This window comes from Aplidium turbinatum, chromosome 13 (assembly GCF_918807975.1).
Source record: "Aplidium turbinatum chromosome 13, kaAplTurb1.1, whole genome shotgun sequence".
Taxonomy (NCBI): Eukaryota; Metazoa; Chordata; class Ascidiacea; order Aplousobranchia; family Polyclinidae; genus Aplidium; species Aplidium turbinatum.
The window spans coordinates 7,829,668-7,848,284 of NC_137484.1; the positions used below are offsets into that span (position 1 = coordinate 7,829,668).

At 37.8% G+C, this 18,617-nt stretch overlaps 1 protein-coding gene across 1 annotated transcript; it reads left to right on the top strand.

The window, feature by feature from the left end:
• Nucleotides 1-7,779: 7,779 nt before the first annotated feature.
• LOC145781874 (cytochrome P450 2U1-like) lies at nt 7,780-16,654 on the top strand. The gene is made up of 9 exons (XM_082593554.1): nt 7,780-7,957; nt 8,143-8,285; nt 8,899-9,001; nt 12,022-12,131; nt 12,211-12,335; nt 12,869-12,984; nt 13,051-13,195; nt 14,018-14,181; nt 15,008-16,654. The coding sequence occupies exons 1-9, from the start codon at nt 7,895-7,897 to the stop codon at nt 15,323-15,325; spliced, it is 1,287 nt and encodes a 428-aa protein (XP_082449680.1). The 5' UTR covers nt 7,780-7,894; the 3' UTR covers nt 15,326-16,654.
• The last annotated feature ends 1,963 nt before the right edge of the window (nt 16,655-18,617 follow it).

Genomic DNA, 18,617 nt, shown 5'->3' on the forward strand with positions numbered 1-18,617 from the left:
GATCCCCCTTAGCCCCATGCTGGGTGCGCTACTGTAGGAGCAGCACATATTGTTGCGAGCAGTTATTTTTATCTATGAAAAACATAAAAACTGCAGAAAGAAACAGACTGACCGACAAACACTTAGCAAACATCCTAAGAATCAAGACAACGTCCTTTAATGCAAATGTTGATAACATCTTAGCTGGAAAACAATTGTAGAAATAAATTTTTGTTTCTTTTAATGTGTGTGTTATTTTTTCCTATTTTCAAAGATGAAATTAATGGTTTTTAATTGTTACTTTATGTAACCTAGGCTACCCGTTTTTCTTGAAATTTAATAGGTTCTGCGGCCCATTGAATTATTTCAAGTGACAATGCGGCCTACCATAATAAAAGGTTGGACATCCCTGCTCTAAGCCTTCGTATCCCCTTCTTTAGATAGGCCTATCCCTGTCCAAACAGTATGTTTTATCGATGCATAGTTTCAACCTTTCGGTTTTGTCATCTTTTTCTTTTGTTGGTGCAAAATTTGTCTATTTACCTTATCGTTTTCTACATGTTCGCGCCAGCAATGAAAAATAAATTGAATTGAAAAAGAAATAGGTCTAGCCTACTTCAAAATAACATAAATTTAATCTGATTTCTACAGGTTGCTACAGGTCAAGATTCAAAGAAAATGAAGGGGTATACCAGCAAACATTTGTAGAATTGGCCCTTGATATAAGCAGGGCCTCCGAGAGAAATCATGACTGGTCGGAAAACAATACAAAAAGTGGGCCCTAAAAAAACATTTTTCAGCAAAAATACAAGTGACGAATTTGTATCATGCCTCGCATCATGTGTCTTAAACCGAACTTGGCTACTTTCCTCATCGCCTCATCGTGAAATTGAATTCCTTTAAAGTTTCGATTTTAAACAGCGTATATATTTATATGAAAAAACTGCTTTCAATCTAGCAAAATTGCCATTGTTGCTCAATATTTCTCTTGAAAGAATTGCAGTGAAGTTATATGATGTTCACATACACACTTCATACATGGTGCCTTTGGCCATGGCCGTTGGGAGGATAATTTAGGTCCCGTACCAAAACGATTCTGGCCCCAAATAAAGACACTTTCAAGAAAAATGCACCATATTCAAAGAATGCAGTAGTTTGTGCAAACTCTCTGGTGTTTGGGCAGTGTGGGCGTATTTGCTGATGAATTCTTGTCTGTTTGTTGTGTGGAATCCTGGAAGAATTGCTTTTGGGTCGGTGATAACGTCTCCTCCTTTAACAAGTTTGCGTCACTGCATCTGCGTTGGCTTCAGTCAGGTTGTGAATTGAAATTGTTATAGGTGGTAATTTTAGTATAACTTACCGTAGATAGAGGAAGAATTGGAAACACACAGACACAGTGCGGGCAATGAAAATAGCTCAAAAAGCATTCAATCCATTTTGAACCTTTTGCAATGCAAAGTTACGGATCACAGCATCAAATAATAAAGATTTTGAAAGGTCTAATTTGATGCACAACATGCATAAACTGTTCACTCGGTTTTGAGTCGTGGTGGAGCGTAAACAAATTTTACAAATTTCTGTGTGCTAAAACCGCGTTTTCAACCTGCAACCGTTGGAGGTAGGCCTACTGGTTTACGTAACAAATTTTCAGAGCAACAAAAATATTTGGAAAAGTGTTTCGAAAGTTGCAATCAATGATTTCCTTGAGCAGATATCATGAGCCTGAGGTGATGCGTTGCGGTTTGCAGTTCAAGTTTGCTGGGTAGCTTTCTTTCAAAAGTAGCCTACAAACTTATCCAAAATGTCATTGTTGTACAATTTGTTTAAATTTGTTCCACATGCTTGCAACTACACATCAGATATACAATGATATTTCCATAGGACTTCAAACTTATCGATATTTTTGAGTTTGTTGATACATTTGTGAATAAACTACCAACAGCTAGCGAATCATTTGCAACATAGCGTGCAGTAGAATAAATTTCGTTTGTAAGATTGACCTGGTGAAGCGGAGTTGTTGTAGCGTTCCGTCCCCAGAAAAATAAAATCTTTTTTTTAAATTCATAGTTCCCATAACAACTTAAGCTTGCGAGTAGTCAACTCTTTCCAGCTTTCTGTAACTTCAATTACATCTTCCTTTAACTTCATTAAATCCATCAGCTTATTGTCCATTCGTCGTCGTCGTGTAGGCCTCCTCTGGGGCCGAAAATATATTGCACAGTTCTTTATCGCTGCATAAATAGGTTAGTAGAGTGAATCTCGCTTAGACCTGTGATCTACATAATGCAGAGAAGCACAGGTTTGAAACTGCTCAGGTAGGCTGCTTGGAAATGGGATAACTTTCTTTAAAATTTCCCATCTGGCTTAGCTGCAATTGAAAATGACATAAGCTTATAGTCGATCAATTAGACTACTCAAAACTGATATAATATTTGGACAACACTGCACACCATGAAGTCCAACTCTAGTGCATTTAAGCAATGACATCCTTAAGCAGAAAATAGACAAGAAGGGTTTACTTCCTTCAATCTTGCTTGGACACTTTTCCAAATATGTTGGATTCATTATCATATGCCTGGCAAACGCAGTTTTTCATGTCAAGGTACAGTTGGTCAAGCAAACATAATACACGCTTAGCCAAAGCAGCACTAGTTTTCAAGTTAGAACAAGATAAAACGTTCAGTGATAGGCCTACAGAGATCAGCAGGCTTAACAGCAACAGATTTCACGCGCTGAAGCAGTTTAACATAGCCGGACTCAAAAGGAGAATGGTTTGTTCTTGATAAGAAACATCTAAAGTAGCATCTACAATGATCGAAAAATATTTGTAACTACGCATTTCATTCAAAAATTTGTGTATTTTTAAGTTGATAAATTTTTATTTTAGTGGTAAAAATGGGCCCCCCTCAAAAGTGACAAAACGAAAAACTACTCGTTTTTCCTTTACAATGTTATGCTAGGAGGGAAAGTAGCCCGACTTTCCCCCCCTCTCGGAGCCACTGGATATAAGAGAAGGGTCCACAGAGGATCCAAACTGATATGCATAAATCAACAAGTGAATAAAAAAATAACAGTAGGCTAACCTCTCAAGTAGGCTACCTGTAGCTTCACACAAAGTGAAATTTGCATGCCCTTTATTGACTCTTTTTTATTTCTTTAAAAATAATGTCTCAAAAGACATTATTGTCTAAAACATTAAAGAATGTCTAAAGACAAATGTCTAAAAAGACCTTATTAAAATGTAACTACAGACAGTGGCCAGTGTTTCGATCTTTCGATTTTGTATTATTATGATCTCGTATCGGATATATCTTGCATATTTTCCTTTCCTATTTTATTTTTTTGTTGATTGACATCTCCTAATGCGGCTATTCATCAGTAGTAAATGTAGGTTTCTTTTTGAGTTTATTTCTGTTTGAGTTTGGTTTATTCTGGTCTGTTTTTAGGTTCATCGAATTTATTTTAGGAAAATTAAGCTGGCAACACTGATACACGGAATGCAGCCTGCAGTTGCAGGTTGCAGAGATTTACATCAATTGGGCATTGCCCATTTGCCGGAAATTTTGCCCATGTTGTGTTCGGCATTACTAAAATATCAGTGCTCTCGACATATGATTTGATGTTGTAAACGTAAATTGTATTCGTCTTTTTTTTTCAATGTATTACAAACGACGTCTAACAACTTCTATTAGATTGTGTATTTATAAAAAGGCAAGTTCAGCTGTTCAGTTCAGTTGGTGTTATTTCTGACCATCACAGCAAAAACAATAGCAAAGGTCGAGAAAATGGTATAGATTGGCTGAACAATGTCATTTTGCGTTTTTCAGTACTGGAAGGGAAAATGTTTAAAAGTTACTTTTTGATCACTGAATAAGCTTAGTTATTTACCATGAGAGACTATGCCGTATGCACACTCAGGGCTCTGTTAAAAACAAACTAACATGGAATAGGAAAACTATTTAGGCTAGCTATTACAGCAGTTTTGGTTAGACGACTGTATTTTGTTTTGAACAATCAGCTGATTACTACTGTATGACAACCGATTAACATCGGCAGGAAATAATGTTTTATCACAGTACATGGTACTGAAATCTTGCTGAACTGTGTGGCATAAAACATTCATTGTACAGTAGATTTCGCCTATAGTGACATCTGAAGGGACCACGGAAAAAGTGTCACTATAAGCGAGGTCTCACTATAGACGAAGTCAAGGTAAAATGGCCGCAGATGACTACAGTAAAACTCGCATATAACGGACCGGGTACAACCTAGTTTGTACCCTGAACAGTTTGTACCCTCAGTTCGTACCCTGAAAAGATCGAGAGAAAAAATTAAAAAAAGCCAAAGTTGCTGATCGCAGTTTAATAGCACAAAGCCGAAGTTGCTGATCGGAGTTTCCGCAAACAACTCGAGGGTTAGCGGAAACTGCGGAAAAATATTTGCGGAAACTGCGATCAGCGAGGCTTAGGGTTAGAGCATAGATTGCTCTATGGTTAGAGTTAGGGTAAAGGTTAGCGGAAACTGCGAAAAAATGTTTGCGAAAACTGCGATCAGCGAGGGTTAGAGCGTAGATTACTCTAAGGTTAGGGTAAGGGTTAACGGAAACTGCGGAATGGCCCGTTTCGGTGAGTCCGATTCGGTGAGTCCGATTAGGTGAGTCCGATTCGGTGAGTCCGATTCGGTTAGTCCGATTCGGTGAGTCCGATCCCTTAACGGGGGATTTTTTCAATTTTTTTTTTAAATTATCGGGTACCATAGCCTAATTATCATTGCCGTTTTAGGGTTAGGGGTTTGGGTTAGGGGTTAGAAGTTAGTAACTCACCGAATCAGACTCACCGAATCAGACTCACCTAATCGGACTCACCGAATCGGACTCACCGAATAGTAGCAGACCCGCGGAAACTGCGGTTAGCAAAAACTACGGAAAAATGTTTGCAAAAACTGCGATCAGCGAGGGTTAGGGTTAGAGCTTAGATTACTCTAAGGTTAGGGTAAGGGTTAGCGGAAACTGCGGTTAGCGGAAACTACAGAAAAATGTTTGCAAAAACTGCGATCAGCGAGGGTTAGGGCATAGATTAGTCTATGGTTAGAGTTAGGGTTAGCAAAAAGTGCAGAAAAATGTTTGCGGAAACTGCGATCAGCAAGGGTTAGGGTGAGGGTTAGCGGAAACTGCGACCAGCGACTTCGGTTTTGTGCTATCTTTCTCTTGATCTTTTCAGGGGGGAAATTTTAAAATTGTTGCGAAAACTGCGATCAGCGACTTCTGCTTTTTTTAATTTCTTCTCTCGATCTTTTCAGGGTGCAAACTGTTCAGGGTACAAACTAGGTTGCATCCTAACGGACCAGTCGGGACCAGCAAAATTTGTCCGTTATATGCGATATCCGTTATGTACGAGGCAGGCCTCGAAATTCGTTTTTGTTGACGGCGGACAAATGTGTCCTGTCTGAGCAGCTATCTCGGCGGACAAATTAAGTCTCACCGCGTACACACCAGTTTTAGCGTCGATCGTCATGCTTAATCACTTTATCTTGATAATTCTTTGCCATTTGAGAACCATAGCTACGGTTTACAAGGCTTTTTAAAATTTCAGCGAAGTCACTCTGAAAGGCTTTCATCAGTCCAACGACATGCGCAAGAAGAGTCAAAGTGCCGTGTAGATGCTTAATACGCCGCATAACTGATTAACTTCTACCGAACGAGGCCGTGTGGCTTGTTGCGTCACAACGCTCTTTTCTTTAGGTGTATTTTTGCGTGTCATGTGAGTGAGCGAGCGAAAGTGAATTTTTTCTGGGCCTTTTCTTTCTAACTGTAATACCAAAACTTAACACATTTTTGCTGCATCTTGCTGTAATAACCTACTCGCATAATCTATTTGTGTATACCAACCTTGCCTTATCAATATCACTCGGAAATCAAAGCCAGACATTGTGAAGTAAGACTTGAACTAAGTTGCGTGTGATTAGTGTAGAAGTACCAGTGCTCCCATCGATTCTTAGCGAAGAATTCACGTTTGTTACGCTGATTCAATGTCACCAATCGTTGATGCAATGCAAAAATTGGAAGTTTTCCTGCTTCAATGGAAGCTAAGAGATACAGTATTCACATTTTCTAGATGCGCGATAGAATGCGCGAGAAATTATATTCTCGCAACAATTGTTCGTGCTATGCAATGACGATTTGTATCATTAGTTCCTTTGTTATTTCTCAGCGGACAAATATGACCGATCTAGATGGTACTTCCCGCGGACATCGCATGCTGTGACGGCGGACATGTCCGCGGTGTCCGCCGTGAATTTCGAGGCCGGGTACGAGGTATTTTACATTGTTTTTCTCAAAGGGACTGGAGAATTAGTCCATTGTATACGGTTATCCGTTATATACGTGTCCATTATATGCAAGTTCTACTGCACTTAAAATGTGGCATTATACAGTACATAAAAAGAAAGAAATAAGTGCGTCACCTCCACCTTGCAAGAACATGGGATGTATGACGCTCAATTGTAGCAACAACTCAGCAATGCTTCTATCGATCATGACTATTTAAAATTGCCTTAACACCTGCATACTAACACTGATTGGTTGCACCATTCCAGCAAACAAACAGCACCTTGTACTGTCATACTATTCATTATGTGACCAACAAACTTTTATTTTACAATATTTCAACATTGCCTAGCCTAGCAGCCACAGTCGGAATGGCCCGTTTCGGTGAGTCCGATTCGGTGAGTTCCCTATTCGGTAAGAGCCTTTTTCGGTGAGAGCCCTATTCGGTGATTTTTTTTAAAAATTATTGGGTACCGTAGCCTAATTATCATTGCCGTAATATGGTTAGGGGTTAGGAGTTAAGGGGTTGGGGGGTAAGGGGTAGGGTTTGGGGGTTAGGGTTGGGGGTTTAGAGTTGTGGGTTTAGGGTTGGGGGTTTAGAATTGGGGATTTAGGGTGGGGGTTTTAGGGGTTAAGGGTCATTTCAACGTTTAGCGACGTTAAAACGATGTAAAAGCGGCAATGATAATTAGGCTACGGTACCCGATAATTTTCAAAAAAAATTTAAGAAAAATCACCGAATAGGGCTCTCACCGAAAAGGCTCTCACCGATGGACTCACCGAATAGTAGCTGACCCAGCCATAGTAGCCACTTTGCCTACACTTTTATTACATCACAACTATGAAACCTGCTCATAAACCTTTTTTTATCATCTTGCTTGCGCATGGATAAAGTATTATTGCATCACAAACTAACGAGTGTCCTTATACGGAAATTTTTGAGCCCAAGGGACAGAAATGTGGTGTCACTGTAAGCAAAGTGTTCTTATACACGAAGTCACTATAGGGGAAGTCATTTTTATGCAAAACATATGGTTTGTAACCGGGACTTTGCAACAGTTGTCACTATAGGCGAAGTGTCACTATAGCCAAAGTCACTATAGGCGAATTCTACTGTAGTTAAGCTGTGTTTATTTAGTGCACGACACTAGAAGAACATCTGAAGCTCATCTTCTTTGAGGCGACCGATGAGGCCTGAAAAGGTTGAAACAGGCTGTATGGCTTGTTGTTTTAAGCTTGTTACGTGAGTTGCTAGTTTGTTGGTCAATGAAGTTCACATGAGACTTGGATTTTGGTTAAGCACTTTTTTGTGGTAGACCTTTATGCCTTGGACCTATTTTTTTTACTGCATTTGTGTTTTACATAAATATTTTTTGTGGGAATATAGGTGACTGCAGTAATTAAGCAAATATGGAAATTACAGCCATTGTTATTCTCAGTATTATTTTGTTGTTGTGGTATTATTGGTATCGAAGACCATCAGGACTACCCCCTGGACCTCGCGGCATTCCAGTTTTAGGATATGCTCTTTTTGTAGGAAAGAAACAAGAAAGAACTATATATCAACTAAGCAAGACGTATGGATCAGTCATGTCAATCCGCTTTGGAAGAAAGGATTGGATATTTTTAAATGATTTGGAATGTATTAATGAGGTAAATTTGTCACTGGGCGTTCTGCCGTCTAAACCATCATCTTGGTAATCATTCGACAACTTTTCTTTTGTTAAACCAAGTTTATGCAAATTAATGAATAGTGTTTCAATAGATAAAACCAATTAGCTTAGTCATATCTCGATTAGCTGAGTCTTTACCCAATACATGTTTTAATTGCTTTGCAGGCTTTAGTGAAGCAATCAAAAGCATTTTCTGGACGACATCCATCAGTGTTTGAGAAAGTATCACCTGGAAAGGGAATTGCTTTTCATGATTACGGCGAAGAATTTAAATTGCAAAGAAGATTTGGCAATGTCTCTCTTCGTGGGTGGGTTGGATACAGCAAGCGCTGAGTTTAAACATAGTAATTTTGTTTTGTAATGCATTAGGTTACTTTATTTGTTTTAGTCTGTCTCAGCATTGTAATTGCCACATGGCTCAACTTCTGCTCGGAAATGAATCAGTGACCTGCAGTAGGTTTCATAATGGTGTTGATTGTTTCAGGCACACAGTATGCCAGGCTTACTACAGACTCAAACTGGTAAGTCACACAAACCTTAGTGAAGCAGCGTCACAAAGGTTAACTTATCATATTCCGTGATATGTATTGTATACAACAAACAAAAAACTTAAACCTGCATATTGCTTTGTTGTATGAAAATGACATTGAATAATGATATATTGCTATATATATATGCATCTTTCTTTACACAAGACAAGATTACCGGAGGTTGTTAGCCCGAGAACACTTCCACATTATCAAACCTGTTCTGTCTGGGAAAAAAGTTGGGACCGCCTTGGTTTACAATACATGTAGCTGAATGTTTCGTCTTCATTATTGAGTTATCTTATAGTACATTTAACAAGCTTTATCTAGTGGGATAATTTTAAGCCTAATAAACATACATGACCATTGATTCTTTTCACAACTTTCTGTTAAGTCATGGATTTGGAAAGAAAAGCATGGAAGACTTCTGTGTACAAGAATTAGCATATCTTATTGAAGCAATTCGTTCTGAAAAGGAAAAACCTTTTGATATATCAGTAAGTAATGCTCTTCACTCATCATAGTCATGAACTTAAACACAGCAATTCTCCGGTTGTTTGTTTTATGCTGATGATTGATGAAAGAGTAAAAGTGTTCGAGACACATGTAATTATTGTTCACAGTGAAACTGTTGAAATTCCAATATTTGAAAAAAAGCATACCAATAATATTTTTTCTACTATATTCCATTATTATTTGAATAGTATTGCAGTACTAATTAATAATAATACAACATGATTAATTAATTATGCATAGAATTTTCCAAAATGGCCCGTTTCAGAGAATCCGATTCGGAGAGTTCGATTCGGAGAAATTTCGATTCGGAGACAGCTCTTTTCGGCAATTTTTTGAAAATCCAACGACGCCTTCTGTTTATTTAGAGAATTTTGTATTTTATTTCACAATATCGTTTCTTTTGCATTCCAACAAAAAAAAACAAATTGAGTTGAAATTTAGCGAAAAATAAAAAGCAAATTAAATTTATTTTTGAACTATTCAATTAAAATGTTTGCTCACGTAAAATTGACATGTATCCTGCGTCACCATCTGTATGCAAACTTAGAATATATTAGAATCTTCAACTATTAGAAAATTCCAGTCCCTAGTTTAACAAGTCACTACAAAAACGCCGGAGATGATTCAATCAATGTCAAATAACAGTTCATGGCATGTGTCCATTTGGAAATTATGGCTGATACCACATAGGAAGTCCCACATGAACTAAGGTGGAACATTACCATGCCCGTAGAAGCGAACAACAAGTTTCTTGATGCGGTCGTCAGCATCTCTATATATTTTCAACTTTCGTGGAGGACTGTGGCCGGCTATCATGCGAGCGTGCTCCATGTCTTTTGATTTTTGGATTGTTTTGAACGTCCGAAACCCAAAAGTGGCGTCGTAACGTTGCATTGCCCCAGGGACGCATTGTAAATATTTCTTCATATTTTGCATCAGGTTGAATAAGCGGGTCTGCTACTATTCGGTGAGTCCGATTCGGTGAGTTCCTAACCTCTTAACCCTAACCCTAAAACGGCAATGATGATTAGGCTACGGTACCCAATAATTAAAAAAAAAATTGAAAATATCCCCCGTTAAGGGATCGGACTCACCGAATCGGACTCAGTCGGAATGGCCCGTTTCGGTGAGTCCGATTCGGTGAGTTCCCTATTCGGTAAGAGCCTTTTTCGGTGAGAGCCCTATTCGGTGATTTTTTTTAAAAAATTAAACGAAACGGGCCATTCCGGGAATAAGCACCCAAAGATTTGTGCAGCCGGAAATTCTGTTCGAGCAGCTTGGTTCGCTGCCAATTCGAAATCAATAGAGATTGCTCCTGGCTGCAAAGCATATCGCACATTGTTTTACTAAATGCACGATGTTTGGTTTATTTAATTGGTTATTCATGTTATTGTCAATAACATAAATTTAGAGAAGGCATGAGTTGCTTCATCACGCTGAACAATGTCGTGTGTGTCCTTTGTGTTTCGTTATATATAGCCATCATGTAGAAAAATCTCACATAATGCGTTGCGTACTAATCGATTCCTCTGCCATGATAAAGTAACATCAACTGAAAGTCTAACGAAGGAATTCCAGGTCATGTAACGCCGAAACCCAGGTTTATTCTAAACTGCCACTTAGGTTTTAACTTACAGTAGTTGATTATGTCAAACCCTATTTGGCAACTGTCTTTTTGTTGACACTTTTTCGTTGAGGCTTTATCTCATTAACCTCTATTGTTTATCATGAAACGCTGTTGGAGCAAATCGGTATTGCAATTGATCGGCGAAATGACCATTGCATTTACAAGCGCGCCAGTTAGCAAAACAGTTTTTTTACATTGAATCAACCTGTTCAGACGTGAAATTAATGTAAGGATAAGCGATGGGCCAACTGAGTGATTCAACGTATTCAAACATTATTGAATCAATGTAAATATGAACTGTTAGGCTAATTGGGTTCTTTGAACAAATCGAATGGCTTAATTGTAAATGTTTTTCTCAGTTGTAACCTGTACCGAGTCAACAAAAGTTTCCTTTTGTACACGATTTCAACGTCTGGCGACGTTGAAACGATGTAAAAATGACAATTTTTGCTGGCCGGGAGTTAGGCTACCATACCGGAGTTGAGTTTGACCAATTAGGCAGTTGCAAACATACTGCTTTCGATGAAACCTATAGGCTACCACGTTTGGTTTGCCTTTCCATTACATTCAAAAGTTTTGTTGACATCAAAAATTCTTTGACTGTTTTGAGTTACAGCATCTTTTTGTGAAAAAGGTTGTTTTATAATGTAAAACAAATATTTTGAACAGTCTGTTCAAAATACTAACTTACAGGCTGAAGGCACTGAAAAGTAAACACTGGATGAGATATATTTGAAATATCATATAAAATCAACAAATAGCTTATTTAAAAAATGAATGACATGATGAATGACTTAAACATGACACGAAGAAGGTGGATGAAACAATATCGATTCAATAGCCCAGAATGTGTATGCTGCGAAACGGCTGCACGGCTAAAAATGTTTGGAGACTACTGCCATAGCTTATGCATACAGATGGCCTTGACAACAATCCAATTCCAATCCATCAATGCATTACAAACATCAACAACCCAATCATTCATTTCATTCATTTTTCTATTGTAAGCTAATTCCTTTCAATATACATATGCCGCTGTGATTTTACAATTCTCCGAAAAAGGCTGTCTCCGAATAGGGAATACTCCGAATCGGACTCTCCGAATAGTAGCAGACCCGAATTTTCAGCTTGCTTTAACGTAGCACTTGTAGACGCCCGACAAGCTGTATCGTATGTCAATCTTTTCAACCCTGAGTTAAAAAAGCAATTGCAGGATAGTTTTAATTTATTGTTTTGTGAAGCATTAATTTTGTACGACTACACATCGTTATTTTATACATGACTTGACTATAGTCCATGATTTACTAATACAAATTGGAGCACGGGTCGATTGTAGTCTTTTGTTATAACTTTATGTTGACATTTTGGTTTCAGAATGTCTTGCACAGCGCGATTTCCAACAACATATGCAGTATATTGCTTGGAAAAAGATTTGACTATGATGACGAAGAATTTATTCGGATACTATTTTCTTTGCTTCATGTGTAAGTTCAGTAACGTATGGCATGCTTATTGTTTATCAAGAAATCTTACGCGGAATGATAAATTTCTTCGTTTGCAAAGGTTTGATGATCCAAAAATCACCGCAGCTTATCGAATCACCACCTTGATACCTGAACTTCAATACATTCCACCTATTTCCACCTTCATCGATTACAGCATCGACCACAGCTTCCACGTTATCCAAAGTAAGCACCGATGTACAGTAGTATCGTAGTACAGTAAGTAGCAATTTGAAAAAGGAAATCATTTCCAGCATCATTTGCTCCCTTGCAATAAAAGAATAGATTTTTCTTCAATTTTTAAATTTTTTTCTACTTTATTGGTTAAATGTAGAAACTAAAGTATTACTAATCTCGTGTTCAACAAACTTTTTGAAGACTAAACTGCTTTCATCTTCAGTGAAATTAAATGAAAACTTGAAGGCATTTGAGTTCCATACTGTACATGTTCATTTTCATGTTGCTGTGATGTTTTTGCTCGCGGGTTGGGAATCCTGTGTGTTTCTGTTCGGCAAGTATAGCGCATCGGTCGGGCGAGAAGAAGTTTTTGAAAAGTTGTACTTTTTTTCACAAGGTTTGACTCCTCATTGGTAGGCCTATGGGCCGAATACGAATGAGATGTTCTGAAAAAAGATACTTATGCTAATGTGCATGGTGAACTAGCTGCTTAGTTTGAACGCATTCATTATTCTTAATTTTATTTCATGTAACAATTTCAGAATGGCTCAGAAAAATCATCAACGACCATGAAGAAACTTTCGACCAGGACAATCTGAGAGACTTCATTGACACTTATCTTGTAGAAATAAAAAATGGCCAAGATCCCTCATTTACGGTAATGTTCGTCTGTAAATAATATTGAGTCCAAGGTTTTCTTTTGCTTTGACTTTCTTTTTTTCAGAAAGGCCAGTTAATACAATACATCCACGACGTGTTTGTAGCTGGCACAGAAACATCAGCTAGCACTTTATCTTGGAGTTTATTATGTCTCCTGCATTATCCCCAAACCCAAGAAAAGCTTCGAAAGGAAATTTTTGATGTGATTGGTAAGTCAAGGATTTGATTTGATCGCTTGATGGTCATTTACAGCAGGTTGGGAGATACAGATTCTGTTGATTTGTTTAGTAGCACAACTACAATAATAACGAGTTTCACCAAGTAGGAACACCTTCAGGCCCACTCTTGCAAAACCTATCCTTCAGACGCTGAAAACTTTCATCAAAGCATACAATATCAACTGCACTTCCTTTGAAAACAATTGTACTTCGTTTGTGTAAAATTGTTGCGACTACGCTAGCACTTAGCACATAGCTGCGAACACATCTTAATGTGGTGTGTTCTGTCAAGAAGTCACAAAAAACACTTTACTCCTACACTCAGCCTATGTAAGCATGCATTGGATGAACTAAACTCTTTCGCTGATTATCACGAATCACGATATGCAGTCGCTTTTTCGCTACTTTTTATTACACGGCTATACCATGTCCAAGGGTAACTTGCAAATGCAACCAAGTCTTTAACTACGGATGTCGCTAGATAACTAAGAGTTTATAGAAAGTTGGTGAGACAATTTTGCACTACAGGCGTTTCGGTATTTTTGGAAGATGAAATAACCTAAGCTAAATCACCTACACATAGCGTGTGACTTATTTGCTTGCTGTGTGTAAATTATTTCATTCACTTGATGTCGATAAAAGGAAAGCTGTCGTCAAAGTGCGTTGTTGAAGCGCACACCCCGAGAACTGAACCGCAGGTATTTGATGTTACCACTTCTTTGTTCACTAAGGCATTTACAGAGTGATTAGAGGCGTTTGTATCCCATCCAACATAAAATCGATTGAGCAATCTGTTTTGTTCCATTCCCACAGGATCTTCAGGTAAAATTACCACTGCCAAGAAATCAGAAATGCCTTACACAAACGCATTCATGCAAGAAGTATTCAGATACAGAACGCTATCGCCACTGACAGTGCCTCACAAGACGAACGAAGAAGCTGAACTGAATGGTTTTATCATTCCCAAGGAATCACTGGTAAAGGTTGCCAAAAAAATTACATTTGGTAAATTTTGTTAGTGGAGAACTTATTAACATCCTTTTGCTTGAATACTATGATTCTATTTAAATCATGCATAAGTTATTGTATTTTTCAGTAAACTTTGTTACATTTTACAGGTGGTAGAAGTTTTGTACAAACTAGGAATTTTCGATATAGGCTACCGAACGTGATATTATCTGTTGGAAATATAACCAGGGTGCATTGAACAATAATCACTGAAAATTTCTTTTAAAATTTTAGCCCAAATGTTATTTTAATTGCACAGATCACAAAGAAACTAATGCTTCTGTAAATCTTAGTTCAAAGTTTACAAAACCGCACTTGTTAATGTTTGTTAGGTACTATTTATTATATATTATATTATACTTGACCCTTCAACCTAGCACAAGCCTGGATGACAAAACAGTCAGTTATAGAAATGGCTGTTTCAAAAAAACTATAACTTTCTCAAATATTGCTCTTAGCACAGAACACGTATTTTCCTGAAACGTATTTATGGTTTTGCAAAATGTTCTCGCGTGTTAAATGCCTAATACTCAACGGAATAAACCTGTTTCCATTTAGGCTGTAAGTTCTTTGAGAAGGTCTTTATTCAAATGGAATCTATAACGATAAAATAAAATATATCCATAATAAAAGATAACGAAAGGCTTGAACATACCGGGCTCAAAGTTGGGTGTACGATAAATCCCGGAAATTTATTTACTGTAAATGTGCTTGCATGTGCATTATAGCGTAAGAAAAATAACTGAAAGTTATGAACTTTATCGAGTTCAATTAGGAATACTTTCTTTTCTTTAGGTTATTCCCAACATCTGGGCTGTTCACAACGACACAGACTATTGGAAGGAACCGGATAAGTTTATACCGGAACGATTTTTGGATGAAGCTGGAAATTTTGTTCCATCTAGTCACGTGATTCCGTTTTCGTTGGGTCCACGTCATTGTCTGGGAGAGCAACTTGCTCGAATGGAATTGTTTGTATTTTTGGTGGGAATGGTTCAGAATTTTGAATTTGTCGCTGATCCGAAAGCGGAAGAGCTTCCGGATATTGAGAAAGGTGTAAGTGGATTTGCATTTGTTCCTGTGCGGTACGAGATTGTCGCAAAAGAACTATGATTGGCTAAGATGGAACGATCACAACATTATCCAGAAGATTGTATGGAAATGTTTTTCATCAGTTAATGGTGAAGTGTTTCTTGTAAACAACAAATAAGTGGTAAAGAAATATCGAAACTGAGTTGAAATTAAGCACCTCAAGCTATGAAGCTTGTAGGCTACGTACAGCCAATTTTGTGTGGCTTGTGTTCTGATGAGTCTCGTAAAACCCGTGATTGATTTGTGAACATCCTAACATGTCCACTTGTAAACAAGTAATGAAATTGAAAATGTTTTTCCGTCCCGGGATTTACTTTCTTTTCATCTAAAAAAATTCTTCCACTTTTTTATCTGCTAATTTTTTGACTTATGCATTTTATACAACAATCTTTCTAGCTTACGATTTATTCTGAAAATAACGAAATGGGAACAGCACTTTCTTGCTACATCAAGTTTTTTGGCCGTGTTTGGCTTTGAACGTTCAATCACATTTATTTATCACAAAAGTTTGTCTTATTCGAAGCACACCAGACCACCACAATTTGCGCTTTGGTTTGCAAAGCGCGTGCTACCTCATTCTTTGCATGCTACCTCATTATGTTATTGATCATTTGATTGGTTGTTTCAGCTTTCCGATGTAGTGCATTTAAATGACTAAACCGAATTGCTACTCACGAGGTTTAAATATTACCGACTTGTTCTCGAACAACTGTCCGGGCAACAGTCACATCAATTGATTACGGCACAAAATTCAAATTATTTCAATTAGAAACGTAATCAAACAGAAAATTCTACTCAACCTATTTTAAAAATTTGTATGTTTTGATGCGGTTCAAAAAAATTAATGATGGAATGATAAAGTGTCTTCCATCCCATCATCGAAATTTTTCATGTTTCATTCCGAAATCTGTCTTTCATTCCATCCCATTTTCTCACTACACGCTAATATTTCCCTTTATGCCTGAATCTGACGTCATCAATTAAGCGATTGCAGCCGATTTTTGTGGCAGTTATTTTTCAAGATGTAGCCTACAGTAAGCTTTTAGAAAAGTGTTACCTGCCTTTAAATTTGGGATGCTCACTGCCTTTGCGAGATTTCTTGTCAAAATTGAAGTCATTATAGTTGAAAATTCGGTCTCGATTTACACCTGATTTATACAGTGATGAACTTAGTAGAGTCAACAAATCATGTCATTGAAAATTATATTGTTTGTGTCTTATCGTCATAAAAAATACACTACGAAAATTGTAAACAATTTGTACATCTTCATTCTTCATGCACAAGCGAAGGAATCGTGGAGCAGATTATACAGAAATTAAATTCTTTTCGTTGCTCCACGTGTTAAATTCAGGTTGATAACTTAACCATTTCACTTTAGGTTTGCATTTTCTGACGACAACTTCAATCCAGTAGGCTTCTTCATTATCATTATGATTTTTTGAAGTTTTTGAGCATAAAAACGTTCTTCCAGTTTTTCGTTCTTGTAGCCTTCTAGTTTGTAAAGAGTAACATTTCAACCAAGAATTTTAAACCGGTGAAAACTTTTTGCATGTGAAATTCGGCATGCAGTCTTTTTCAAATATTTACTTCACTTTGCTGATGCGTACCTTCTCACCAGCTTGAAGTACCTGATCTCTTAGTGGTAGCCTAGTTGTTGTCTATAGCGACTCTTCCATCTCTCTATTGGCGTTCTTTGGCTTATGAATTTCTTAAGTGAAAGTCCGTATTTCTCACGTTTTTGTACAATATTGATTGCAATCGAAACTCACTTGGAGTTTGATCTTATAGGAAGTTTAAATACATAGGTCTTTGACAATTCTGGTGATGCAATAATTTGTTTTTTTTACAAAGTTTTGGTTAACCTTGATTGAGGGAATTTTTAGGCTATTCTCGGACATGGAAAGCTTCGAGAGTTTAATCCTTGCAGTTTTGCTTAGCCAACTTGTAGAAGCTTTTTAACCACTAACGCATTCCTGGTCACCGAGTTTGGCAGAGTAAAGTTTCCGATTGTTAAAGTGTTGGCGGGGAATTATTCCATCCACTAGGTTACGCTGAATGGAAAACAGTCCTTAGAATGGGTTGCTCAAGCACGCACCCCGACAATCAAACCCAACAGTCAAAAGTGATCTGGATCTTCAAGCTGAATAAATTATTATGGTTGCTTGGTTTTGAATCTTTATCTTCGGACTGACAAAGCCTTGGTAGGTTATTCCTGGTTGTTTTGTATACTTGTAGAGGCTTTGGGCGCAGGGCTGGTTACCGAGACTGCCAGAGTGAAGTTTTCGATTGCTGAAGTGTTGTTGCGGACGTAGCCTAGGATTGTCTGAACATCTGCCCAATATCTAGCTGTAAATGCTACAGCAACATCCCGAGTACCAGCTTGGTAGTGGGGATGATCTGAGAAATGATACCTTGTCCTTCTGCGATTATGAGTTTGTTGCAACGAAAGTAACGAACTTCCAGATTGAAAGTGTTGCAGCCAATCAATGCCTTGATTACAATTAGAACGAATTGAACTGATTCAGAACATGAAAACTAGGCCTAACCATAACTAAATTTACACCGTGACTCCCAAGAAAAGAATTCGTAGCGAACTGACTAAAATAACACACCACCCAATTGACTGACCAAAACCTATACCGATACAGACTTTTTGTTTAAAAATTTTTAACAGATTTTTAAGGGAAGCGCAGTGCTCCAAGCAATGCTGAAACGACGTAAAACTTCGTTGGATCGAACTCCAGTAAGTGGTACAAATTCTAAGACAACGCCCAAATTCTAGCGTTTCGAATTCCTAACAAACACAGATTTCACAACTGCAATTAAACACAAGGAAACGTAAGAAAAGCCGCAGGCGCTACACCGGGAAATTATTCCATCCACTAGTTGCCGCTGAATGGAGAGCAGTCTTGAATTGCGTGGCTCAAGCGCACACCCCGAGAGACGAATCAATGTCGCGTGATCTTGAGTCGGGCGCGTAACCACTGAGGTAACGGGGCGGACTATAAATTAGTTTAGGCCCTGCTGCAGTTTTGACAAAATTCTGTAGGCTAAGTCAGAAGTGTGTCCGTATGCTCAGCAAGTCGCATCAATTAACCTCCACATTAAATTGGAAAATTCAAGATTTGTCAATTCACATTAAACTTGATTTTGCCAATTTAGTGTGATATGTTTGACGTTTTTTGATGATTTTATGACACTACGCGTTCTTTTGGATCATTGGTAAAGTCACAAAGATTTTTTATGACTTGCTTTTATTTTGGTAGCTCATAGGCTAGAAGTCTTGATTTTTTCAAAACATATTTCAAAGAA